The 25000-nt window shown below is 44.2% G+C and overlaps 3 protein-coding genes across 6 annotated transcripts in view; 1 reads left to right on the top strand and 2 right to left on the bottom strand.

Annotated features, from left to right (window-relative positions):
* lrrc34 (leucine rich repeat containing 34) overlaps nt 1-1709 on the top strand; it is a 4125-nt gene extending 2416 nt beyond the window's left edge. For 2 of the 3 annotated variants that reach the window (XM_060862044.1, XM_060862042.1), the window contains 4 exons: nt 226-380; nt 834-989; nt 1074-1200; nt 1378-1709. In XM_060862044.1, the coding sequence (XP_060718027.1) occupies nt 226-380; nt 834-989; nt 1074-1200; nt 1378-1590 (651 nt within the window). In that variant the 3' untranslated portion in view covers nt 1591-1709. The remainder of the gene's footprint in view (nt 1-225; nt 381-833; nt 990-1073; nt 1201-1377) is intronic. The other variant, XM_060862043.1, reaches the window with a different exon arrangement.
* Nucleotides 1710-1746: 37 nt separating this feature from the next.
* On the bottom strand, nt 1747-8438 carry lrrc31 (leucine rich repeat containing 31). Of its 2 annotated transcripts, none has more exons than XM_060862040.1 (10): nt 8285-8438; nt 7570-7782; nt 7316-7459; nt 7074-7241; nt 6415-6585; nt 6143-6310; nt 5516-5683; nt 3981-4145; nt 3300-3467; nt 1747-2479 (listed from the first exon to the last, which is right to left on the bottom strand). In XM_060862040.1, the coding sequence occupies exons 1-10, from the start codon at nt 8292-8294 to the stop codon at nt 2124-2126; spliced, it is 1731 nt and encodes a 576-aa protein (XP_060718023.1). In that variant the 5' UTR covers nt 8295-8438; the 3' UTR covers nt 1747-2123. The 2 variants fall into 2 exon arrangements, with proteins under 2 accessions (XP_060718023.1, XP_060718024.1); XM_060862041.1 differs by having other exon boundaries at nt 2335-2479; nt 3278-3467.
* Nucleotides 8439-11046: 2608 nt separating this feature from the next.
* Nucleotides 11047-22355, bottom strand: skilb (SKI-like proto-oncogene b). The gene is made up of 8 exons (XM_060861587.1): nt 22067-22355; nt 18622-19801; nt 15234-15311; nt 15050-15147; nt 14151-14290; nt 13833-14035; nt 13319-13501; nt 11047-12567 (listed from the first exon to the last, which is right to left on the bottom strand). The coding sequence occupies exons 2-8, from the start codon at nt 19756-19758 to the stop codon at nt 12358-12360; spliced, it is 2049 nt and encodes a 682-aa protein (XP_060717570.1). The 5' UTR covers nt 19759-19801; nt 22067-22355; the 3' UTR covers nt 11047-12357.
* Nucleotides 22356-25000: the final 2645 nt, after the last annotated feature.

The following is a 25000-nucleotide window of genomic DNA, read 5'->3' as shown; positions in this document are numbered from 1 at the left end:
AGATCTTATCCTAAAAGATCAAAGTTGTTATGACTAAAGACCAGACAGTGTGTAATATTCAGTTTAAATGTAAACAGGCGATAAATCACCACCAGGGGGCGCATTGTGTTTGTCACGTGTATGCTACATTAAAAAAACCTGTAAGGCCTCAGAGGAAACACAGACGTGAACACTTGGGTGTGCAGAGTGAACATCTGATGTTTGTGTGTTTGTGGTGTGTGACAGGAGGAGACTACAGTCCACACAGCTCACATGTTAGAGGTCAATCACAGTTTGAAGGAGCTTCACATGGGCAAACACGGCATGACAGACTGCGGACTTCAGAGACTGTGTGAGGCATTAATGTCCAACCACAGCCTCTGTTACCTTGATCTACGCTGGTACACACACACACACACACACACACACACACACACACACACCCATATACACTTTACTCTGCCTCCTAGAATCTACATTGTTAGCAAACTTCTCCATCTTCTCATACAATTATGAATAAAGCTGAAATGTTGTATATAAAATGCCAAACACTCAGAAAAAGTTAAAGCAGTAACTTCTTGTTGACTTACCAGCTTGTAATATTAAAGATCTCGTTATAGTCCCCTGTTCAGAGGGAAAGGCACTAAACCTGCAGAGGATTGAGTTGTATTTTTTTTCGTGTTAGTGTTTTTTGCAGCAGCAGTTTTACTATTTGTATTTAATCAGCATTAGTGTTCAGTGACGTTGTAAAGATGGAGGCAGAGTCAAGGTGTGTGTCTATAACATGAAGTGAGAAGTCCAGACCAAACCTGTGATTGTTCAGCAGCTTTGTTTTCTCATTTTTCATTGTGCAGCAACAGAATAACGAGGGATGGAGCGAGACACCTGGCTGAGGTCCTAAAACAAAACGACACGCTGAAGATTCTTGACCTGTCCTTCAATCGTATCGAAGATGAAGGCGCTGTGTGTCTGAGCGACGCCATCATGCTTAAACACACCGGACTCAGAGCGTCAGTGTCACGTCCTGTCTTCGGTTCTGACTTGCTTGTAATTACTGCTTGCATTTTATTCACTTTGTCATCTTCCTCCACCAGACTCTCCATCCAGAGCAACAACGTGTCCACCCTCGGCCTGCTTTCTCTCAGCAAAGCCATTAACACTAATCCTCATCTGACCCACGTTTACATCTGGGGGAACCGACTGGAGGAGCCGGTGTGTGTGGTGAGATCATTACTGCAGCTCGTCTACACAAGGACTCAAAAAGTCTGCGACTGAATCCAGCATTTAATTTAAAGTTAATGTGTTTCAGTAGGACATGATCATCATTTCAATTCTTAAACATTTCATCTTATTAATGTAGATAATAAATGCTGTTAATTGTCCTTGTCTCACGCTCAGGCTTTCTCTCAGCTTCTCTCATCGAGCCGTCTGTCAGAGCAGCACACGGACGTGACCCCGTACACAGTGGACGGGCGCGTTTACCTGGCCGAGGTGTCTAATGGGTTACGGCGACATTATTACTGGACCCCGAGCTACAGCGAAGACGGAGGCGCTTCCAGTAACGCCGCACTGACTCTAAACATCACACCAGCTTCAGCCTTACTGAGCTAAACAAGCTCTGTGTTAGTGTGGGGTTAAAGCCTGTGACCCACCTGCTGTAAGCGTCTGTACCTAATAAACTCTGTGTTCTTACTGTAAGTGATGAAGCTCCATGACTCTACAGAGCTGATCAGCACCAAGTGATTCATTTTTCTCGAACCAGAGTGATTTACAAATGAGTCAAATTATTATTTATTATAGAACACAAGCTTTTTATCTATTTAGTGAAACGATAGCGTAGTCACTGATAGCAGCTATAAACAGAGAGGTCGTAAATCTTAAAGCTCGGCTTTACTTCTCGTCTTTCCAAGCGCTGACACTGGAGACTCCTTCCATACATCAGTGTTCAGAAGAATCACCGTGCCGTACTTTTAAACGTGTTAATTATTAGACAGAAATGATGTAGTGCTTCAACTATACAAGTCACTGTGAACAAATTATTATAAAAAACAATCATGTTTTAGAAAAACTCTGTAGGTTTCACTTCAGTGACGAAGCCAATAATAATCCGAGAGTAAATCAGTCCACGTTACATTATGAGGACATCAGAGTAAACTTATCCCTGCAACGTTCTGTACGTTCACATCATCACTCTCCAGCACAATGTTCCTCTTCTTCAGGGTTTTCTCCAGTTTCTGTCTCTCCTCAGAGCTGAGAGCCCAGCGCTGTACAGACACACGTCGGAGTGATGACATCTGAGGAAGAGCGTCCATCATGGCCGAAAGCCACACAAACGCAGACGCACGAGCGTCAGGACGCAGGCTGATGTCCAACTCCTGCAGCTGCTTCAGCCCTCCTGCTTCTCTGAAGAGCGAGACCCAGCCGGCGTCTCCCACGTGTCCGTTATATGACACATCTAAGAGCTTTAGATTCGACAACGTGCCACGTTTACATGCTGATTCTGTAACACATGCAGAACAACAAACACTGAACATGCACAAGACAAACTGCAAACCTTTTATACAAGTGCAGAGTTTAATCTGTCCACTAGAGGGCGTGGCGGAGCTGAAACTGCACCACAGCTTTCCATAATGTCCTGCTACTCTTCTGGGACACGTTGCTTGTGTTAATGCACAGACTAAACTGTACAAATTCAATTAAACATATTTCTGTCCTTTTAACAAAGCTCACCATCACATCACCTTTACAGGAATAAAAAATGTTATTTAAAAATGACTTCTTTATCTGGAAGATTTAGAAGATACATAAAACCTTTTCAATGATCTGTGATTTTTGTCTTAACCGCGAGAGACAGAATAAAGAGAGGTTGGTGATGAACGAGTGTTTACAGCTGCTAGAAAGTTCCGGCAAACTTCCACACAATTAAAAATATCACTAGAAATATAAAAGCAACTACTAATTGTTGGTGAAGTGCCGTGGTGTAAGAGGAATAAAACACACAACGTGCTGTTAGAGGTAATTAATCTCCTTCAGGTGTAACAGGGAACCCAATGCATTATTTTACTATAAAAGACACGGATATTATTCATTATTTAATGTACACGAGCAGACGTCAGTGACCTGTTCTATTTATGAGGAGCTTTTAGAGCTTATTATTGAAGCTCCACTCTGATGACGTCACACCTTCGCCTCACTGACCAGGAAATTTCCAGTTATTCATTTTTTTATCTGTAATTGAGAAATGACTGAAAATATTCAAACGCTGGTGAGAAAGTTCAGGAAGGTGTAAATTTCCTACACAGTTACATATGGAGTCGTACGTAAGTGCAGCAGGTCGTCAGCGTTCAGCTCACAGCTGCTCAGCTTCAGTTCCTCCAGTTTACAGTCCACCTGCAGATGCTCCACAAACTGCTGCAGATTCCCACCAACACTTTTGTTCCACGACACATCGAGACTCCGCAGCTGTGAGAGTGACGGCATGACGGCAGCTACAACACACACACACACGACTTTACATGGAGTATCATGTACATTTAGCACATGTAGAACTCCATATTAACAGTAGGGGATGGAGCGTGGATGGTGATGCCTCCACCACCACTAAGTCCTAACCCTTTTACTGTGACCTTTAACTCCTACAAACATTCATCCACTCACTCGAGATATTGCGCTAATGAGAATCACATGGAACGTGGAAGAAGAAAGAGTGATGGAGAAGAATGTAGATCATTTACAATCATTTAAACTCAGTATATTTCAGATCTACATTGTGCTGGTAGTTCAGTGTAACAGTAGATGTTTGAACATTTTTATTATTTTAACACTAAATGGTTTTACAATTTTTTTCTCTGTTTGCTCTAAATGCTAAAAGTCAAATCTGTTTCTTTTCTGTGTCTAAACTTTAGCTGTATGTTCACGTGGGTAGGTTTGCTTTCTGTTTGTATTCTAACCTCACAGTGTTGTTCAGTGTGATTAAACTCTGAGCTTCATGATTCTCCTACCTAAAGCGTGACAAGCCTCAGGACTCAGACTGCAGCTGCTCAGGTGAAGTGTCTTCAGCTTGGACAAGGGAAGGACAGGGAACAGATAGCGGAGCACGGTGCCAATACTTTTGTTACAAGACAGATTGAGTTCAGAGAGTTCACCCAGAGCAGGAAAAACCTGGACTGAAAAATAAGACACAAAACTAATTAATATGGAGGTCCACAGAGCTGCTGTGTGCTGATTTAACTGGTCACCAGCTGTTGATCTGAGCAGCTTCACATCTCCAGTGTCAGCGCTATAAATAGTGAGCACTGACTCACTCACTCACTCACTCACTGACTCACTGACTCACTCACTCACTGACTCACTCACTCACTGACACTCACTCACTCACTGACTCACTCACTCACTGACACTCACTCACTCACTCACTGACACTCACTCACTCACTCACTGACACTCACTCACTCACTCACTCACTCACTCACTCACTGACACTCACTCACTCACTCACTCACTCACTCACTCACTCACTGACTCACTCACTCACTCACTCACTGACACTCACTCACTCACTGACACTCACTCACTGACTCACTCACTCACTCACTGACTCACTCACTGACTCACTCACTCACTCACTCACTCACTGACTCACTCACTCACTGACTCACTCACTGACTCACTCACTCACTCACTGACTCACTCACTCACTCACTCACTCACTGACACTCACTCACTCACTCACTGACTCACTCACTCACTCACTGACTCACTCACTCACTCACTCACTCACTCACTCACTGACTCACTCACTCACTGACTCACTCACTCACTGACTCACTCACTGACTCACTCACTCACTCACTGACTCACTCACTCACTCACTGACTCACTCACTGACTCACTCACTCACTCACTCACTGACTCACTCACTCACTCACTGACTCACTCACTCACTGACTCACTGACTCACTCTCTCACTGACTCACTGACTCACTCACTGACTCACTGACTCACTCACTCACTCATCTTCTACCACTTATCCGAACTACCTCGGGTCACGGGGAGCCTGTGCCTATCTCAGGCGTCATCGGGTATCAAGGCAGGATACACCCTGGACGGAGTGCCAACCCATCACACACACACACACACTCTCATTCACTCACACACTACGGACAATTTTCCAGAGATGCCAATCAACCTACCATGCATGTCTTTGGACCGGGGGAGGAAACCGGGGGACCTGGAGGAAACCCCCGAGGCACGGGGAGAACATGCAAACTCCACACACACAAGGTGGAGGTGGGAATCGAACCCCCAACCCTGGAGGTGTGAGGTGAACGTGCTAACCACTAAGACACCGTGCCCCACCATAACAGTGAGCACATCTTTAATAATATATTGTAATTGTTGGACAATTGTGTTAGTATAAGAGGAATAAAACACACTGAGGACTTCAGTGTGTAACAGTTACTCTGCTTCATCACTTACAGTTCACACAGTGGTTATTATTCTGTGCTGAGAATAAAGACTCGGTCCGTTTTCTCACCCAGCGTCTGCGTGTCCTGTTCCGTCAGACAGCACATGTGCAGGTCCAAACATCTCAGGTGTGTGAGGAAAGACAAACTGGCCTTCAGCGTGCTGAATCCTCCTCCACACTCTTTATTACACGACACGTCCAGATGCTCCAAACCCACGAGGAACTTCATCCTCTCTCCTGTTGTGATGAACACAGCTGATTAATTACAACATGCACTAAAATTAACACACAAAACTACAACTGCTTATGGAGGAAATCTACAACAACTATACATGAAAATATAATTTAGGTTCAAAAACTAATTAAACAGGAAAAAAACTCAAACACAACCATCTGCAGCGAATGCAGGGGTCCAAGCACTTGTGAGTCAGATTGGACCACATGCTGTTTTTAACTGAACCTAAATATCAACTTCACCCTGATTTCACACTTAAACTGACAAACAGACTGATCCTTTTTCCTCATCAGGACTTTGACACGTTAACGAAATGAAGGTCTTGAGTGATTATTATCACTCTTTACTTTATGATAAAGTTGTAGGTGGTGCAACAGGATGTGAAGCTTGGACTCCATCATCATCTGGGATGGTTGTAAATATTTCCTGGTTAAAGTCTTTCATTACAAACCCAATCATACCGAGGATAGCGAGACTTTCCTGATTCAGTCCACACCTGCTCATCTTCAGAGTCTTCAGCTGTGGAGTGGAGCTCAGAGACGAGCCGATGCTCTCCAACGCTCTCACCAGCAGCTTGTTATTGGACAAATCCAAAACCTCCAGACACGGCAGAAGTAAAAGCGCCTCGGCTGAAAAAGATCAGTAACGTCACAACTGAAACCATTAAACATGTGAGTAAAGATCATGCAGATAGAGTTCCAGTGCCATGGTGTAAGACCAAGCAGGTTCGTACCCAGTGCCAGGCTGTCCGTCTCTGAGAGCTGGCAGTCCAGCAGATGAAGCTCCCTCAGAGAGCTGGTGGCATGAAGGTGTTCAGTTAGTAGATGAAGATTTCCTCCACCGATCCCAGCGTTCCAGGACAAATCCAACGTTTCCAACAAGGGAACATGATCCAGAGTCTCTCCTGTAAATGTGACACGTAACAACAGCAAATCATTTCAGTCTCTTTTATCTTCAAAATGTTCCTGAATCCCAAGTTGGTATCCTGACTGTGGGAAGCTTCTGATCATGAAAATATAGTGTTTGGTTCTTTACCACGTCAGTCACTGTAAAAAGTAGTAATGAGACAAAGTGAAGGTTAACCAGCAGAAGGCTTTACTTTGTGTGCAAGCTTTCATACCCGAATCGAGCTCATGTGTATGTTGATAAACGCCAATCAGACATACAGTCGTATGCAAAAGTTTAGGCACCCCTGACAATTTCCATGATTTTGGTAACTATAACGTAAAAGAGCGCCTCCTAAAGGCAGCTCAGCTCTTCTGCTTTATAAGGTGTCTTTACTTTTGTCTTAATTGGGATCAGAATCCTTTTCAGTTTTGTGTGTAAAACCTCCACTGAACCATTTACTGAGACAGAAGTGAGATCAGACGACGTGCTCAGATCTTTTCTCACCCAGAGTTCGGAGATCTTCGGCCGTGAGTCTGCAGCCGCTCAGTTTCAGAACCTTCAGCTTGCCGACGTGCTGCATGTGGACAGTCAAAGCTTTCAGTGAAGAACCGAGAAGATCGTTCCAGGAAAGATCCAGCACCTCCAGCTGGGTGAGGAACAGCAGCAAGGTTCCTGTTGGAGGAACAAATCTATAAGTAATGACACACGAGAAGAGATTTAGCTCCAATCAGAGTCTGATCTCTCACCGAGCTCCAGCACGTCTGTGGCAGTGAGATCACAGTGGCTCAGACTCAGACTCTGGCTGTCTGGAGTTTTGCCGAGCTTCTGGACAAACTGCGTGACGCGACCCCATCCCACCACAGAGCAGATCTCAGTGTTATCGCTGATCTCTGAGGATGAAGGTTTTTAAATATTTTATTGCTAATAAATCACAGACATGTCTCACTGCACACTCTCACTGCCTTCGTGTTATATACACGATAAACCCTGATGTTTTTACCGCTCCTGGGTTTCACGCTGTCCTTCTCTCTGTTCTCCATCTCTTTGGCCTCTGGAATCCCTTCACTCTTCCTGTCACTGCTCTCAGACGAACGAAACGGACGACCCACAGACGCCGCCTTCTTCTCTGTGAACGATGATTTCCTCCGGAACTGGTTCATGATGAGATCCAGTGGAGATCTTCTCTGAGACGCCTCGCGCCCTTTCTGTTGCTCTGGTGAGAGAAACAAACGTTTGGTAACAAGTTTCAGTGCAAATCAGGGGCATTGACTGGTAAAGAGTTATTATTGTTACACCACCAACTCTTCCAGTGTATGAATGAATGACTGACTGTCTGATGGCTGTAGCCTTAACCACAGCGCCACCTGCTGACCGGAATATGTAACTGTTCTGTTTAACAGCTGGACACGTGACTTCTAAAGTCGCGTATATAATGAATAAACGTGTAAAAAGTCTTCAGAATACCGGGGGCACGTGTCAGTACATCAGGTGCCTCATCTTCATCCTCATCCTCATCCTCATCCCTGGTGTTACCTTTTTTACATCATTTTCCCCCTTTCTTTTGCAGTTATTTTTATTTTTACATTAAATGCTTTTATATTTTTGTCTTACACAGTTTTTGTTTTGCTGTTTTTCTTTTTGTTTGTTCTTTTTGGTTTTTTTTGTTTTTTTTTTGTTTTTTTTTTTACAGAAACACTTTAAAAGTTAAAGTTTACCTGCTTCCATGTCTGTAAAACACCTCCGTGTTAATAATCACTCGGTTACAAACAAAAACACATCAATTAGAACAATTTTATACTAAATGAAGATTTTGCGCCAAATAAAATTCGCCCTTTATCCCAAACCGAGTGGAACATAAACACCTTAATAATCTGGTCTCTGAACCGGATGACACGTGAACCGGATATCCGGTTAGTGGGCGTCATTAAGGTAAGGTAAGGTAAGGTAAGGTCCATCACCCATGCTGCAGTCATACAGTACACACATTAGACACAGAATATTGAATAGATAAAATAACAGCTATGTCCTTCCCCTATGTAACAGCTTCACAGACACCATTAACACTCGGATAAAAGAGTTTTTATATGTATTTAATCTGCAGTGATTAACTCTGAACCTCCTGCCAGAAGGCAACAGCTCACACTGTATAAAACATGGGAGAGATCACAGACAATCCTCTCAGTGTGTCTTACAGTTTCATGTTCGTACATAGTTTACAATGGTGTCAATTCTTTCACTCCTATAATTTCCCAAGCAGTTTGTATCATTCGTACTTTGGTCTCGATTGCACAGATAGATCCCCAAACCATACTGTGATACAGTATCTGATTAAACTCTCAATTACTGCCTGGTAAAAGATGACCATGAATTTTTGATCAACCTCATGAACTCTCAGACGACGTAAAAAATGCAATCTTTGTTGTATCTTACTACAGAGATTATCCACATGTATATGCCATGTTAGTGACATGTTAGTGACATGTTAGTGACATGTTAGTGACATGTTAGTGACATGTTAGTGACATGTTAGTTAACACTCTGGTGAGCTCTGATCTATATTACAGATACAACTTTATTTTAGTTTTAGCTGTGTGTAATGTGTCTGATCAGTGTGTTTGTGATGTTCAGTGATGTTCAGTGTGTCTGTGATGTTCAGTGATGTTCAGTGTGTTTGTAATGTTCAGTGTGTTTGTGATGTTCAGTGAGTTTGTGCTGTTCAGTGATGTTTAATGTGTCTGTGATGTTCAGTGATGTTCAGTCTGTGATGTTCTGTGATGTTCAGCGTGTCAGTGATGTTCAGCGTGTCTGTGATGTTCAGTGATGTTCAATGTGTCTGTGATGTTCAGTGATGTTCAGCGTGTCTGTGATGTTCAGTGTGTCTGTGATGTTCAGTGATGTTCAGCGTGTCTGTGATGTTCAGTGTGTCTGTGATGTTCAGTGTGTCTGTGATGTTCAGTGATGTTCAGCGTGTCTGTGATGTTCAGTGTGTCTGTGATGTTCAGTGATGTTCAGTGATGTTCAGCGTGTCTGTGATGTTCAGCGTGTCTGTGATGTTCAGTGTGTCTGTGATGTTCAGCGTGTCTGTGATGTTCAGTGTGTCTGTGATGTTCAGTGATGTTCAGTGTGTCTGTGATGTTCAGTGATGTTCAGCGTGTCTGTGATGTTCAGCGTGTCTGTGATGTTCAGTGATGTTCAGCGTGTCTGTGATGTTCAGTGTGTCTGTGATGTTCAGCGTGTCTGTGATGTTCAGCGTGTCTGTGATGTTCAGTGTGTCTGTGATGTTCAGCGTGTCTGTGATGTTCAGTGATGTTCAATGTGTCTGTGATGTTCAGTGATGTTCAGTGATGTTCAGCGTGTCTGTGATGTTCAGTGTGTCTGTGATGTTCAGTGATGTTCAGTGTGTCTGTGATGTTCAGTGTGTCTGTGATGTTCAGCGTGTCTGTGATGTTCAGTGATGTTCAATGTGTCTGTGATGTTCAGCGTGTCTGTGATGTTCAGTGATGTTCAGCGTGTCTGTGATGTTCAGCGTGTCTGTGATGTTCAGTGATGTTCAGTGTGTCTGTAATGTTCAGTGATGTTCAGCGTGTCTGTGATGTTCAGTGTGTCTGTGATGTTCAGTGATGTTCAGTGTGTCTGTGATGTTCAGTGATGTTCAGCGTGTCTGTGATGTTCAGCGTGTCTGTGATGTTCAGTGATGTTCAGCGTGTCTGTGATGTTCAGCGTGTCTGTGATGTTCAGTGATGTTCAGTGTGTCTGTGATGTTCAGTGATGTTCAGTGTGTCTGTAATGTTCAGTGATGTTCAGCGTGTCTGTGATGTTCAGTGTGTCTGTGATGTTCAGTGATGTTCAGTGTGTCTGTAATGTTCAGTGATGTTCAGCGTGTCTGTGATGTTCAGTGTGTCTGTGATGTTCAGTGTGTCTGTGATGTTCAGTGATGTTCAGCGTGTCTGTGATGTTCAGCGTGTCTGTGATGTTCAGTGATGTTCAGCGTGTCTGTGATGTTCAGCGTGTCTGTGATGTTCAGTGATGTTCAGTGTGTCTGTGATGTTCAGTGATGTTCAGTGTGTCTGTAATGTTCAGTGATGTTCAGCGTGTCTGTGATGTTCAGTGTGTCTGTGATGTTCAGTGATGTTCAGTGTGTCTGTAATGTTCAGTGATGTTCAGCGTGTCTGTGATGTTCAGTGTGTCTGTGATGTTCAGTGTGTCTGTGATGTTCAGTGATGTTCAGTGTGTCTGTAAATAAAGATAAATAAACACTTTAGGATTACAAACTTTTTTCTGCATTTATATAAAATATAATACAGGGAACTGAAAGGTGAATAAATAAATGCATTAAATTCTGATTTATTAAATAAATAAATACATAACAGAATTATAATGAGGTTTTATTGTGTATAAAGTGTTAATAAATGATCTATAACACAGTGTCACATACAGACTGATTATTAATGTAATAATGATGACAGGCGACAATCAGTCAGTTAAATAGAGTATTTTTATTGTTAATCTCAAGGATAAATTATAATCTAATCAATTCTATTGACGTACAAAACTGTGAGAGTGACACAAAGAAAACATCAGCACACATGAAAGAAAGAAAGAAAGAAAGAAAGAAAGAAAGAAAGAAAGAAAGAAAGAAAGAAAGAAATCTCTTTATATTCCACATGCATCAGTCGATGAGCTGCTGACATGAAAAAGCCCAGAACACTTCGCTCATAAAGCAGCATAGAAACAGCACAGAGGTCATTTTAGCGCTCCATCAGTCCACACTGTATGAAAACAGATACACAGCTTATACACCATTCATCTGAGGTAGGAACAACGTCATCAGTGTCTGATTGTCACGGAGAGTCACAGCGTGGATCTGAGACCTGCTGCATCTCACCGCACGCTCACGTCTTCACTTCTTTATAATAAACCCTGTTCGTCTAAACTGATAACACACACACATTAATATCGTTTCCTATCATATGACACTAAAGACCAACCTTTAATGTTCTCGACTTTTGTTAAAAATTTTAAAACAGAAGTTTAATCACAGAGAGAATCGAGAAAGAAACATTTTACAAAACGTTTATGTACAGAATTCTTTTTAAAAACTTATACGTTGGTGTAAACTCAGTTAATATAATCCGTATATATTTCAGCGCACATGCATACGTACGATATCTTACATTCAGACTGTGTGTACATGGCTTACGGGTGCAGAAAGTAAAAGGTCTAACAGGATATAAAGAGAAGAAGATCGAGAGGTGGAATGTCAGAACTCTGAAACTTTCAAGTCGGAAAAATGGCACAAAATATCCCATAACATGAAATTAAACATTTGCGTACCTATTACCTATCAGCATATCTTTTTTTTTTTAATAAAGGTTTGCTCACAATAACATCTAGCAATAAAACAATGTAATAAATACTTTATTTTAATAAACATTAGCACGTTACAACTTTTAAAAGAAATGAAATCTTTTTTTTTTCTAACAGTAGTCAGCGCACGGGATAATAATCAACGCTGAGAATTAATCTGTGAGAAGTTTACACACACACACACACACACACACACACTCAGGTTCATATACATGCATGAAAATTTGCATACTCAAAAAAGTGACATAAAAAGCAGGTAATGCTTTTAATCACAAAAAGAAAATCCAGGAGATACGTTTTTTGTTTGGTTTTGTTTAAATTTTTCTAGACGAAATAATGACGTGTGCTGCAGAAAATGTAACATTCTTGAGGAATTGTCTGGAAATATGAAATGGTTATATGAAATAAAATAATAGGGAAGTTACGGCGCAGGAGACATCAGGATGTCACTGGATGAGTTGGAGAGCGGGCTGTCGAGTGCTGACGGAGGAACCGACTCCTTCATCTGCTGTCTGAGCTCAGATATGATCCTCTCCAGCTTCTCCCGAGCCTCTCGTTCACGTCTCAGCTCCTCCTGCAGCTCCTCACGGTCCTCTTCAGCACGGTCCAACCTCTGGCGCAGCTCCAACAGCTACAGCAACCAGAGAAAAGAAAGATGAAGTCAGAATACTTATAATAATAATCTCCTGGTAATGAGAGACATACGCCACCAGAGGGCACTAGTGTGTGTGTGTGTGTGTGTGTGTGTGTGTGTGTGTGTGTGTGTGTGTGTGTGTGTGTGTGTGTGTGTGTGTGGAGGAAGGGGGCAGTAATATTCAGGCCTGCTTATGACTTAAACGTTAAAAAATGAAATGGGTTTATTCACAAAATTGTCCTGTATGTGAAACATCAGCAGCAGCAGCAGCAGAATAAAGCTACTTTATCTCATCATCTCCATCAGAACACCACACCGCTGCTGTGTTCTGGACTGTGATTGGTCAGAAGGTGGCGTTCTGGACTGTGATTGGTCAGAAGGTGGCGTTCTGGACTGTGATTGGTCAGAAGGTGGCGTTCTGGACTGTGATTGGTCAGAAGGTGGCATTCTGGACTGTGATTGGTCAGAAGGTGGCGTTCTGGACTGTGATTGGTCAGAAGGTGGCGTTCTGGACTGTGATTGGTCAGAAGGTGGCGTTCTGGACTGTGATTGGTCAGAAGGTGGCGTTCTGGACTGTGATTGGTCAGAAGGTGGCGTTCTGGACTGTGATTGGTCAGAAGGTGCTGCTTGTTTTAGCAGGTTATCATTTCTATACAAAGCTCATTCACAGGCCACGGAGTCATGCACTTTATCTGTTCTGTATGATTATATTGTTAGATGAGTAGCGTGTGATGTGCTCGTGTTCTACCTGTGCAGCGTAACGGTTCTCCTGCTGTTCTCGACACCTACAGCTCCGCTGCTGCTCCACACTGCACTGAAGCCTCTTCTGCTCCTCCTGCTCCACCTCCTTCTTCTGAGCATGCTCTGTCTGCGGCTCCGTCTGCACCTCCCCCTGCTCGTCTGCATCGGCCTTGCGCAGAGTCTGCAGCTCCTTATCCCCGAGGACGAAAAGCAGAGGAGAAGGTCAGGACAAGCTTTGGTGCATTATAGCTGAGAGAAGTGTGTAAGCATGGTGGTGACTGACACACACACACACATATACACACACACACATGTACATACACACAAAGTGTTGTGCAGATTTAACCCCTTAAGTGCTGTTTATTTAATTACAGTATAAAAATATTTATATTAATGTGTGTGTTTATATTTTAATACTTTTCCTACATATAATCTGATATTATCTAATTTCTAATCTTTTGTAGAAAAATCCTAATATTTAGCCCCGTGTTTGATTAAAGACACACACGAAGAGTAAGAACCTTTTCCAGCTGCTGTTGCTTGCGTAGTGTGGACTGCAGCTTTTCCTGCTGAGCGCTGTACATGTGAAGCACCTCCACCACCATGCTGTCCTTGTTCTCCTCCAAAGACTTTTCACATGCCGGTGTTTCCATGGAAACCCTGGGCCGCTCGTCCGGATCGCTGCGCTGTGATTGGCTCATCAGGCAACTTGTTTTTTTGCCCCCTGTGGAATCAGAGAACAGCAGTGTTTGAAGAAGAAGTGGTGTTGCTCACGCAGTCATGACACTTTGCTCTCAGACAGCGAGAAGGTGTCAGACCTGTGGATGCTTTACACTCACCTTCTGCTGCTTCTTCAGACGCTTTCTTCACAGGTTTCAGCATCTCTGCTCTTGGTGTGTCGTCGTCTTTATCAGCAGCTTGTGCAGAGTCCAGGGCTGAGCTGGAGACATTCAGCTTATCGTGCATGTAAAGATACCAACTGGAAGGAGAACAGAGCATGTTACACACCTCATGGGACAAACACAAGATCTAAATGACTTATTTATGAACTATGAGCTATTTAGTTCTGTACATTATGAGAGAGAGATGGTGAGTGTGTGTGAATGAGAGTGAGAGAGATGTTGAGTGTGTGTGAATGAGAGTGAGAGAGAGATGGTGAGTGTGTGTGAATGAGAGTGAGAGAGAGATGGTGAGTGTGTGTGAATAAGAGTGAGAGAGATGGTGAGTGTGTGTGAATGAGAGTGAGAGAGATGGTGAGTGTGTGTGTGAATGAGAGTGAGGGAGATGGTGAGTGTGTGTGAATGAGAGTGAGAGAGATGGTGAGTGTGTGTGAATGAGAGTGAGAGAGATGGTGAGTGTGTGTGAATGAGAGTGAGAGAGAGATGGTGAGTGTGTGTGAATGAGAGTGAGAGAGATGGTGAGTGTGTGTGAATAAGAGTGAGAGAGATGGTGAGTGTGTGTGAATGAGAGTGAGAGAGATGGTGAGTGTGTGTGAATAAGAGTGAGAGAGATGGTGAGTGTGTGTGAATGAGAGTGAGAGAGATGGTGAGTGTGTGTGAATGAGAGTGAGAGAGATGGTGAGTGTGTGTGAATGAGAGTGAGAGAGATGGTGAGTGTGTGTGAATGAGAGTGAGAGAGATGGTGAGTGTGTGTGAATGAGAGTGAGAGAGATGGTGAGTGTGTGTGAATGAGAGTGAGAGAAAAAGACTGAAGTTGTATGTTCACAGTATTAATGTACCTTTGCCACATGAGGTCGAGGTGCCTGGGATCCTCCTTCAGGTTGGAGAGGACACATGGGTCAAACACGTACCCCGAGAACGCTGCCCCTGCCACCACCTGTGGGAAAGATGGATGTAAATGTGTGTGTTTGTGTCTTTGTGTGTGACAGGAAACACAGTGAAAAAGGTGACTGAGTGTTTTACCTTTCTCTCTGAACCACTCTCACACACTTTCTCTTTCCCAGAACACAGATTTAACCCTTCATCCACTCGGACAGTCTCCTGCAGAGAGAGAGAGAGAGAGAGAGAGAGAGAGACAGAGAGAGGGGGAGAGAGAGAGAGAGAGAGAGACAGAGAGAGAGAGAGAGAGAGAGAGAGAGAGAGAGAGAGAGAGAGAGAGAGAGAGAGAGACAGAGAGAGGGGGAGAGAGAGAGAGAGAGACAGAGAGAGAGAGAGAGAGACAGAGAGAGGGGGAGAGAGAGAGAGAGAGAGAGAGAGAGAGAGAGAGAGAGAGAGAGAGACAGAGAGAGAGAGAGAGAGAGAGAGAGAAAGAGAGAGAGAGGGAGAGAGAGAGAGAGAGAGAGAGAGAGAGAGAGAGAGAGAGAGGGAGACAGAGAGAGAGAGAGAGAGAGAGGGACAGAGAGAGGGGGAGAGACAGAGAGAGAGAGAGAGAGAGAGAGAGAGACAGAGAGAGAGAGAGAGACAGAGAGAGAGAGAGAGAGAGAGAGAGAAAGAGAGAGAGAGAGAGAGAGAGAGAGAGAGAGAGAGAGAGAGAAAGAGAGAGAGAGGGAGACAGAGAGAGAGAGAGAGAGAGAGAGAGGGACAGAGAGAGAGAGAGAGAGAGAGAGAGAGAGAGACAGAGAGAGAGACAGAGAGAGAGAGAGAGAGAGAGAGAGAGAGAGAGAGAGAGAGATAGAGAGAGAGAGACAGAGAGAGAGAGAGAGAGAGAGAGAGAGAGAGAGAGAGAGAGAGAGAGAGAGAGAGAGAGAGAGAGAGAGAGAGAGAGATTAACACACAATCACAATGTTTCTTTATGGAGTCCTGCTCTCACTCTCTGTCACTTTCTCTCCCTTTTTCTCTTTGGACAGAGAAAGTCCTGCTGTCTCACTCTGTCTCTCTAACTGTGTCATAGTCTCTCTGTCTACTTCTCTGTCCTACATTCTTTTTTCTTTTCTCTCTTACAGTCTCTCTCTATCTCTCTGTCTATTTTTGTCTATCTCTGTCTCAATCTCACTGTCTGTCAGTTCCCTTTATTCTCTATTTCTTTTTATCTCTGTCTCAATCTCACTGTCTGTCTCTCTCTTTTCCCTCTCTGTCACTCTGTCCCTGTCTGTTTCTCTCTTTTTTCCTCTCTGTCACTCTGTCCCTGTCTCTCTCTTTTCTCTGTGGATGACTGGCTTTCTAACGAGGATGTAGGATCCGTCTCACTGAGAATTTACGTGTCTTACACAATAAATTCCACTAATTTCTCCTTCCTGCACACACAGTGAGACGGATCCTAAGACAAAAAATTCCTCTGAATGAAAACAGCTGACGTTTTGCCCTTAAGATGTTTTTTTATCTGTCTGTCTGATCTCACAGATCAGATGATTATCATTCACAGACAAACAGGACCATTTACTTTTTATATCTCACAGCCGTTACAGGTTTAACACCAAGTCATGCATGACAGCTCTAGACATCTCTGCATGAACCTGCCTGTGTCTGGTTCTGTCTGTGTGTGTGTGTGTGTGTGTGTGTGTGTGTGTTTGGTTGGGGTTGGGTGGATCACGTGGCCCCTGGCGGCATGAAGGCTCCAGACAATTTACAACATCTGACACAACCAGTCCAGTCATTCAGCAAGCATGAAAACCCACGACGGGTTTATCACTGACCTCAAACCTGCTCACGGGTCAGACGCTTATCAGGAATCCAAAGCTGACTCACACCAACGTTAATAAAAAAATCTGTTTCTCTGTTTCCTTTATCTCATCTAACCTGGTCTAAAAAATACATACCATCATTATTAGACCAACAATAAAGTCAGTGATGCTCAAATAACGAGCCCAATAATTACCATCTTAACTCATTCATATTTATAACATCATAAAAAGATCTTTAAAGATCAACATTAACAAAAGCCTCAATGGACATATGTGGGTTTGGGTCCTAGCTGGTTTCTCCTGTATTTCTGTACAACACTAAAGTCTTCGGCTGTTAATGGACGTTTGTGAGCACACTGTCATTACAGACGTGTTCACGTCGCACATTGTCAGTCTGAGACAGAACAAACTATTACTACACAAATAATATAGAACCCTGCATTTATGTCAATCACCAGTTTCTGACCAATCACGATCCAGCTGTATAAAGGTGAAGGTTTTTAAAGGTTTTTTAAAAATATTTACTGCCTTGTTGTGTCTAATAGGACAGAACCGGATTACAGTCGCGACAACGTTATCTTTCAGAAACAGACAAACAGAGTCGACAGCGTCTCTTATCTCTCACAACATTAATAAGGCCTCAGACAGAAATAAGCGACGCTCAGCCACTCCTACGCCACGGCAGCCGGCCAAGTCCAAAGGTCAGCAGTCTGAACTTTATCCTTCATTACACTGAGATTTAACTCTGAGATTTTAGTGTAAGAAATAACTGCTTCACTCGTCTCTCAGACATTAGCTGTGTCTGTCTTGTCTTTTGTGTGTCTTTGGTGTGTTACATGTCTGTAACAGAGTCCGTCCACTTCCATTACGGCCGTCGTGTCTTCACAGAGGCGAGGCTGCTTTTCCCAGAACTCCAGTCGCCTGACACGGTTGTTTAGTCTCCGGATAAGTGTTATATAATGAGTCTGGAATCGACTGGGAGTTCTGAAAGCTGATTGGCTGTGAAGGAGGCCGGGGCTGGGGGTCTGTGTATCTATTGGCTGGATATGAAGATGAATGCAGGGGCCGTGGTGGGGAAAGCAGCAGGCTGGAGACATATGTGACCGTCCCCGTCTCACTCGCTCTGTCTCTCCCCCTCTTTGTATGTGTCTCCAGCTCTTTCCACTTTTTTTCTCTGTCTATTTTTCCACTCTCTCTCTCTCTCTCTCTCTCGCCCACTCCCCTCCTACTCGCTCTCTGTTTCTTTGCCCTGTTGCCGTGGTTCCTGCTGTTTGTTCAGACTTGTTGAGGAAAGCCAGGCGACCCTGACCGAACCGTCAGTGTCCTACAGCTTCCTCCAAAGAGGGGAAACGCCTGCTTGAGCCCATGTCTCACTTAACTATTTAACTGTTTACTTCAGTGTTAAAACATTTACAGCTTCCCTCAGGGACCTGATGTCGTCAGACACGTCTCCATCATGCATTAGCTCTAAAACATAATCATTACTATCTCTCTGTGAGTTATTCTCTCCATTACTATCTTCTGAGCTAGTACTTTATTCTAATAACTGAATAATAAGCTGTACAGTTATGGATTTAACGTTTAATTACATTTTTTCAGTAAACATTGTTGTTAATAACGACACATAGATGCTTATTCTTGCTACTATAAATTAGCTTCCCTTTAGTTAGTGAAAACGAAGCTAAACCATTTCCTGAATTAATTCCTGAATAAAATATTGAGACTCTTACCAGATGTGACGTCTTCGTGTCCAGACTAATTCCACTGAACTTCAGTTTCATGGTCTCCAGAAGCTGCTCCAGTTTCCCCCCATTAGCCGTGCCTTGGTACCGTCGGCCCAATTGTAGGTAACACGGCCATTTGGCGGAGTCGAAGCCCCAGTGACACGTCCTCTTGTCTGGCTGCCGGTGCGAGTGCATGACGAAGCGTTCGGGACAAAAAAGCCGCCGGCACTGTGAGCATCGGATGCACGGAGCACCTGGAGTGGTGTAGAGGCGAGGAACGAACAGGCCTTGGCACTTGCCCAGGCACTGATGCTCCACCCAGAACCCTCCAGCTTCCTCGGCTTCTCGCTCTTCTTCCTCGGCGAGTCGGTGGTCTTTATGTGGGCCAGTAGGGACGTTGTCGCCCGGGTGGAGCAGAGTGTTGCAGAGCCTCTGGGCGTCAGTGAGGGTGATGAGGCCACAGGATGGTGCGCCTGCAGGGAGGACGCCCAGCACTTTGAGGACATGCAGCTGGGAAGCGTTGCAGCGTGAGCAATAGACATAGAGCTGATCGCAAACAGAGTTGATCTGCTGCAGGGAGAAGTCTCGCAGCACTGTGTTGAGCACCTGAGGCAAACACAGGCGTAGCTCACCACCCACTGAGAAGCAGGAAATGGATTCGCCTTCCAGCGTGCACAACACCAGCTCTGTGGAGCTGTCAGGAGGCACCAGTAAGGGCCCAACTGCCACGCTGGCCTGGCTGAGGGACGGAGCCACCTTCTCCTGGCTGTATTGACCAGAAAAAGCAGCAGGGCCTCCTAAAGAACACTGGCTGCTCAGAGTAAACTGGGCCAGAGTGTGTCTCAAAGCCGGGCTTAGGTCCAGAGCGCTGTCTCGTCCGTCCTGTCCCTTTGAGACGTGCTGATAGTTAAGAAACACTGAGTCCTTCTCTACATGTTCGGTCTTTATAACAGGAGTCCTTGATGATGACAATGACAAAGACAATTCAGAGGCCTTTTTGCATGACAAATTAAGCGCTGCCATCACACGCTTCTTTATGGGTGCTGCTTCTATCTGCCTCTCGCGCATTAGCCTCTTCACTGGGACTCTGAGCAGAGCCTGGTCCTTCTCAGGGTGAGGACGGTTGTTCTGAACCATGGCCATCGTGCCAGGAAACTTGTGCTCAACTTCAAGGCTTCTTGGAAAACTGTAAATAAATGAGGAACAGAATGTAAATAAAACTTATCTACTCCAGTATGGATACACACATATATATGCTCACACTTCAGTACCTACAACACTGTACCATCCATCCATGATGTTCTGGATGTGCTGCATCACTGAGATGTGATTAAGATGGTCATTAGTGCAGTAACTGCAGAATTTCTTCAGCACATGACCTATGACCTTTACCCTGACACGTGCACAGACAGACCCCCACCCTTGGGGGAGGAGCGTAAACCTAGTGCCCTTTTGCCCTCAGACTTTACAACTACCCCCTCCAGCTGCATGTCTGTAATAACAGTGTCATTATTGAGCTTCACTGCTCTTTATCTTTTATAAATGATATAAATATATAAAATAAACCAATGGAAACAATAAAATACACAGATTTCTTTGTGGCGATGAACAAAAGCCTGCTGTTATATTTAGAACTGTTTGTGTTCGTCATACAGAGAAAAGCAGTAATAAGTGTTTAACAAGTTGTGGCTTGTTTTCATCCCTTTACACTGGGATAAGATGTTGGAGTGAAGATTAAAGTCGTGATGGTGAAATGGTCTTATTTCTCTGGGCTCCTTTATTATAACCATGTGGAGCTGTTAGTGTGGGTGAGTGCAGATGGAGATGAGGCTCAGTGCAGATGGAGGTGAGGCTCAGAGCAGATGGAGGTGAGGATCAGAGCAGATGGAGGTGAGGCTCAGTGCAGATGGAGGTGAGGATCAGAGCAGATGGAGGTGAGGCTGAGTGCAGATGGAGGTGAGGCTCAGTGCAGATGGAAGTGAGGCTCAGAGCAGATGGAGGTGAGGCTCAGTGCAGATGGAGGTGAGGATCAGAGCAGATGGAGGTGAGGCTGAGTGCAGATGGAGGTGAGGCTGAGTGCAGATGGAGGTGAGGCTCAGAGCAGATGGAGGTGAGGCTGAGTGCAGATGGAGGTGAGGCTCAGTGCAGATGGAGGTGAGGCTCAGAGCAGATGGAGGTGAGGCTGAGTGCAGATGGAGGTGAGGCTCAGAGCAGATGGAGGTGAGGCTCAGAGCAGATGGAGGTGAGGCTGAGTGCAGATGGAGGTGAGGCTGAGTGCAGATGGAGGTGAGGCTCAGAGCAGATGGAGGTGAGGCTGAGTGCAGATGGAGGTGAGGCTGAGTGCAGATGGAGGTGAGGCTGAGTGCAGATGGAGGTGAGGCTCAGTGCAGATGGAGGTGAGGCTCAGAGCAGATGGAGGTGAGGCTCAGAGCAGATGGAGGTGAGGCTCAGAGCAGATGGAGGTGAGGCTCAGAGCAGATGGAGGTGAGGCTCAGAGCAGATGGAGGTGAGGTCCAGAGCAGATGGAGGTGAGGCTGAGTGCAGATGGAGGTGAGGCTCAGTGCAGATGGAGGTGAGGCTCAGAGGAGATGGAGGTGAGGCTCAGAGCAGATGGAGGTGAGGCTCAGAGCAGATGGAGGTGAGGCTCAGAGCAGATGGAGGTGAGGCTCAGAGCAGATGGAGGTGAGGCTCAGAGCAGATGGAGGTGAGGCTCAGAGCAGATGGAGGTGAGGTCCAGAGCAGGAGACAGAAACATTTATATCTCTACACATGTTGCTTTAAACACAAAGCGGAAGTCGCCTTGAAGAGCAGATTTAGAGCGAGACCGAGCCATTAGAGTTCCGGGGGTGAACACGGAAACACGTCGCCTCGTCGTGTCACAAATCTCGGCCCATAAAGGTCAACGTGTCTTCTTTCGACATTTCTCACGTGTCTGTGTCGCTTCTACAAACGTTATAAAATGAGTCACACGATGAAACGTAACTGGAAGTGACAGACAAACCGCCCCGTCCTCCTCCTCCGAGTGGAGCTTCCTCACTCCCCCACGCACCCCCTCCCCCCCTGCGCTGTTCTGTGGTAATGACATTCAGCAGTGAGGCGCGCGCGCGCTGCGGGTCCCCCCACCACCACACACACTCCCCCCCTACTGCATTTCACAACAAATGAAAAAAAAAAACCCCGAAGACTAAAATGTTTTGAGGGGAAACAATAAAGCTTTACAGATTAATAATGTTAATACGGTGTTGTGTTTCCCTGCTGTACGCGATCACTGCAGAGAACTGAGGGCTGTGACACACTAACCATTAGCTATAAATGCTACAACAACCTTCATCATCATCATCGTCATGTTTATGGACTTTATTAAAACGGCATCTTTTCTCTGTCACCACGACAACATTATTACAGTCATTACATTTAACGTGTAGAAATAAAGAGCTTTAATGTCACTTACCTCCGTTTAAACGCCACTGAATCCGGAACGGGTTTTAATCTGAAGCCCAGTTTTACATCCGGGACCGAAAAAAGGGGTTAAATGTAAAATATCACAAGGTCTCACAGGGTGTTTACTGTGCGACGGTCTGTGTGTGTGTGTGTGTGTGTGTGTGCGCTGTGTCTGTCTCTCTCTGTCTGTCTGTGCGCTCTGTCTGTCTGTGTGTGTGTGTGTGTGTGTGTGTGTGTGTGTGTGTGTGAGCGCTCTGTCTGTCTCTCACACACCCCTCTCTCTCTCTCTCTCTCTCTCTCGCTCTTGTCTGTCTGTGTGTGTCTCTCTCTCTCACACACACACACACACACACACACACACATCTCCCTCCCTCCCTCCCACACACACACATATTACCGAGCTTCATGGTGATAGACCGGTGACGTCACTCACACAACCGACTGCCTACGTCACCGGAGACAGCGCGCGCTTCCCCCAGACGACTAGACTAGGATTTTTTTCCTCCTCATCTCCTTACTCTATGATAATAAATAATAATATTTATCTCCCCAGTTTACATCTGAAAGTGAAGCTTAACATGAATGTTGGATTTATGTTATAATTGTTTATTTTTCTAAACGCGTAGGCAGCTCGCGCCCCACTTTACCGGTCGCCATGTCAACACTCCGAGTGGAGAAGTATGTGAAACATCCCCGGATGTACATACACCAACCCTCACACATCTCCCCGGACTGTGTGTCTGTGTGTGTGTCTGTCTGTCTGTGTATGTGTGTGTTTGTGTGTGTGTGTGTGTCTGGCTGTCTGTCTGTGTGTGTGTCTGTGTGTGTTTGTGTGTGTGTGTGTGTGTGTGTGTGTCTGTGTGTGTGCCTCAAGTTCATATCAACATGGCTGCTCACATCATTAAATAAAATATATTAATTTATAAATCTTATTAATATTCACCTCAGGACAATCAACACAGAGCTGGAGCAAGATTGAGAAAGTAAATCTAAACACATCTGACAGCATCTTAACTAACTAATCATGAAGAATGAGAGTTTATTATGAGTGGATGATTTCTTACTGCTGACTTCATTCCTTCCTGTCCACTTTAACCAGGACGACTCTGATCGTAGATGACGAGGTGCGGTGTGTTTAGAGTTATAGCATACGAGTCCAGGTCGAGTCCAGGTCGAGTCCAGGTCGAGTCCAGGTCGAGTCCAGGTCGAGTCCAGCGTGGCACCGGGAAAGATGGACGTCTTCATCAGTCTCAGTACATTTCAGTAAAACTCTCATCTGAAAAACAAACCTGCCAACACACAAACTCTAAGTCAACTCCAAACATTTATACACAGTTGGAAGGGAACGGTGTGTGTGTGTGTGTGTGTGTGTGTGTGTGTGTGTGTGTGTGTGTGTGTGTGTGAAGACACACAGATCAACTATGTTTACTGCTTAAAAGCTCCTACTGTATAAGGGTCAGGGAAAGAGCAGTCTATAATGTATTTAATTAAAATCCCCCTTTTTTGTGGTTACTCTGTCGTACCGGTGTGTAACAGATACAGGCATAAAAACTCAAGAAGCTGTTTGTGTAGAAAGAATATACTATAAATGTAAAACTGTTCACCTCACAGCCTTTAGAGCAGGTAATTATAGTGGATTTAAACTAAACTAAACGCAGGACGGTGGTTTAAAATTGTTAAACCTTCTGTTGTGTTTATAAACGTACTTCCTGTAGACTGGCCTGTGTTTTGTACGGATAATCTGAGTGATGTGACGTGGTCTGACTCTCAAATGCTCTGAATGAAGGCTTGGTACCAGTTTTTATATACGATGAAACTGAGACCAAGAGAGCTCCAGGTTCCTTCTTCAAAGCTGGAGAATTGTGTTGAGTGTCTTTTGTCTTGTGTCTTTCTCTCTTTCAGCCTTCTGAACTCGATCCATTTGCATTCTCTATTGTCTGCTTCTCCTCGTCCTCTCCTATAGCATTGTGCAAATAGCAGCCATTTGCATCAGGCTTTGCATTTCTCTGCCGCATTTCTAATAAAGGCTTCAGTCATGACACAGTATCTGCAGAGTGACTTAAAATGTTCAGGAGGAAACACTACACCTCTACTGCAGGATGTTCCACAGGTCTGACAGTCACAAGGAGGAGAAACTGGAACATGTTCGTTCTGTCTGTTAATGTTTAAAAAACCTGGAATAAAAAAATCATTTCACTGATAATAAAAATATCAATAAAAAGAACACTTTTAATGGTTGTTCAGCTAAAGAACACAGTTAGAAACCCTTAATTAGGAACCCTGAGAACCATCTGAGCAAGTTCTAAGAGTTTAAGTCTGTATTGATAGAACCAGTAACTCTACAACTAACGAATTCATCTCCAGCTAAAGAACCATTTTAGTGTAATATTGTACTTTATTTTTTAAATGAAAAAGTCCCTTTTCGTTCTGTTACAGATTCTGTAGTTGTAGCTCAGGGACAACATTTATAGCTAACGTTTCTCGGTCAGAAAGGTTTTGTAGTGTGTGAGTAAGTGTTAATGATCCTAGGAGCTCTTCAAGAACACTTTGGTTCTTCTGTAGATGTGTAGAAGAGTCTTGTGCTGCTTTGTGTGTGGATGAAGGCTGATATGTTTTAGTCGTTTAAATAAAACATGACTATGTTGATAAATGAACCTTTAATCCTAACAAAATAAATGTAAATAAAACTGTTTAAATGTTTGAAGAACCATTTGAAGAAGTCCAAAGTGTCTGTTGTAAATGTGTTAGAATGTGTTTGTGTCACAGTCTCACAGTAACAAGGTTCATCTAGAACCCTTCAGTTCTCCCTCTGAGTTTCTGAGTCTTTTTTTATTTTCCAGCTCTGACTTTTATGGTGATGATAAATGAGATTTTTTAGTAAAAAGCGACATATGATTCATCTTAACATTTCTCTAAACTCATGGTAAGAACCTTCTCATCCACA

Source organism: Tachysurus vachellii, chromosome 25 (assembly GCF_030014155.1).
Source record: "Tachysurus vachellii isolate PV-2020 chromosome 25, HZAU_Pvac_v1, whole genome shotgun sequence".
NCBI lineage: Eukaryota > Metazoa > Chordata > Actinopteri > Siluriformes > Bagridae > Tachysurus > Tachysurus vachellii.
Note: the sequence above shows the minus strand (reverse complement) of the source record. Positions and strands in the feature narration are given on the sequence as shown.

Bases quoted from the DNA above. Each gene is read 5' to 3' on its own strand.
- skilb (XM_060861587.1), bottom strand. From the start codon at position 19,758: ATGGCCATGGTTCAGAACAACCGTCCTCACCCTGAGAAGGACCAGGCT. The intron at 15,148-15,233 runs GTAAAACACTCA...TCTTTCCCACAG, and splicing joins AGAGTGGTTCAGAGAGAAAG to GTGGTGGCAGGGGCAGCGTT. The intron at 14,036-14,150 runs GTGAGTGTAAAG...CTGATTCCACAG, and splicing joins GTCTGAAGAAGCAGCAGAAG to GGGGCAAAAAAACAAGTTGC.
- lrrc31 (XM_060862040.1), bottom strand. The intron at 4,146-5,515 runs GTGAGAAAACGG...CTTATTTTTCAG, and splicing joins ACAGGACACGCAGACGCTGG to TCCAGGTTTTTCCTGCTCTG. The intron at 3,468-3,980 runs GTAGGAGAATCA...TGTGTGTTGTAG, and splicing joins TGAGGCTTGTCACGCTTTAG to CTGCCGTCATGCCGTCACTC.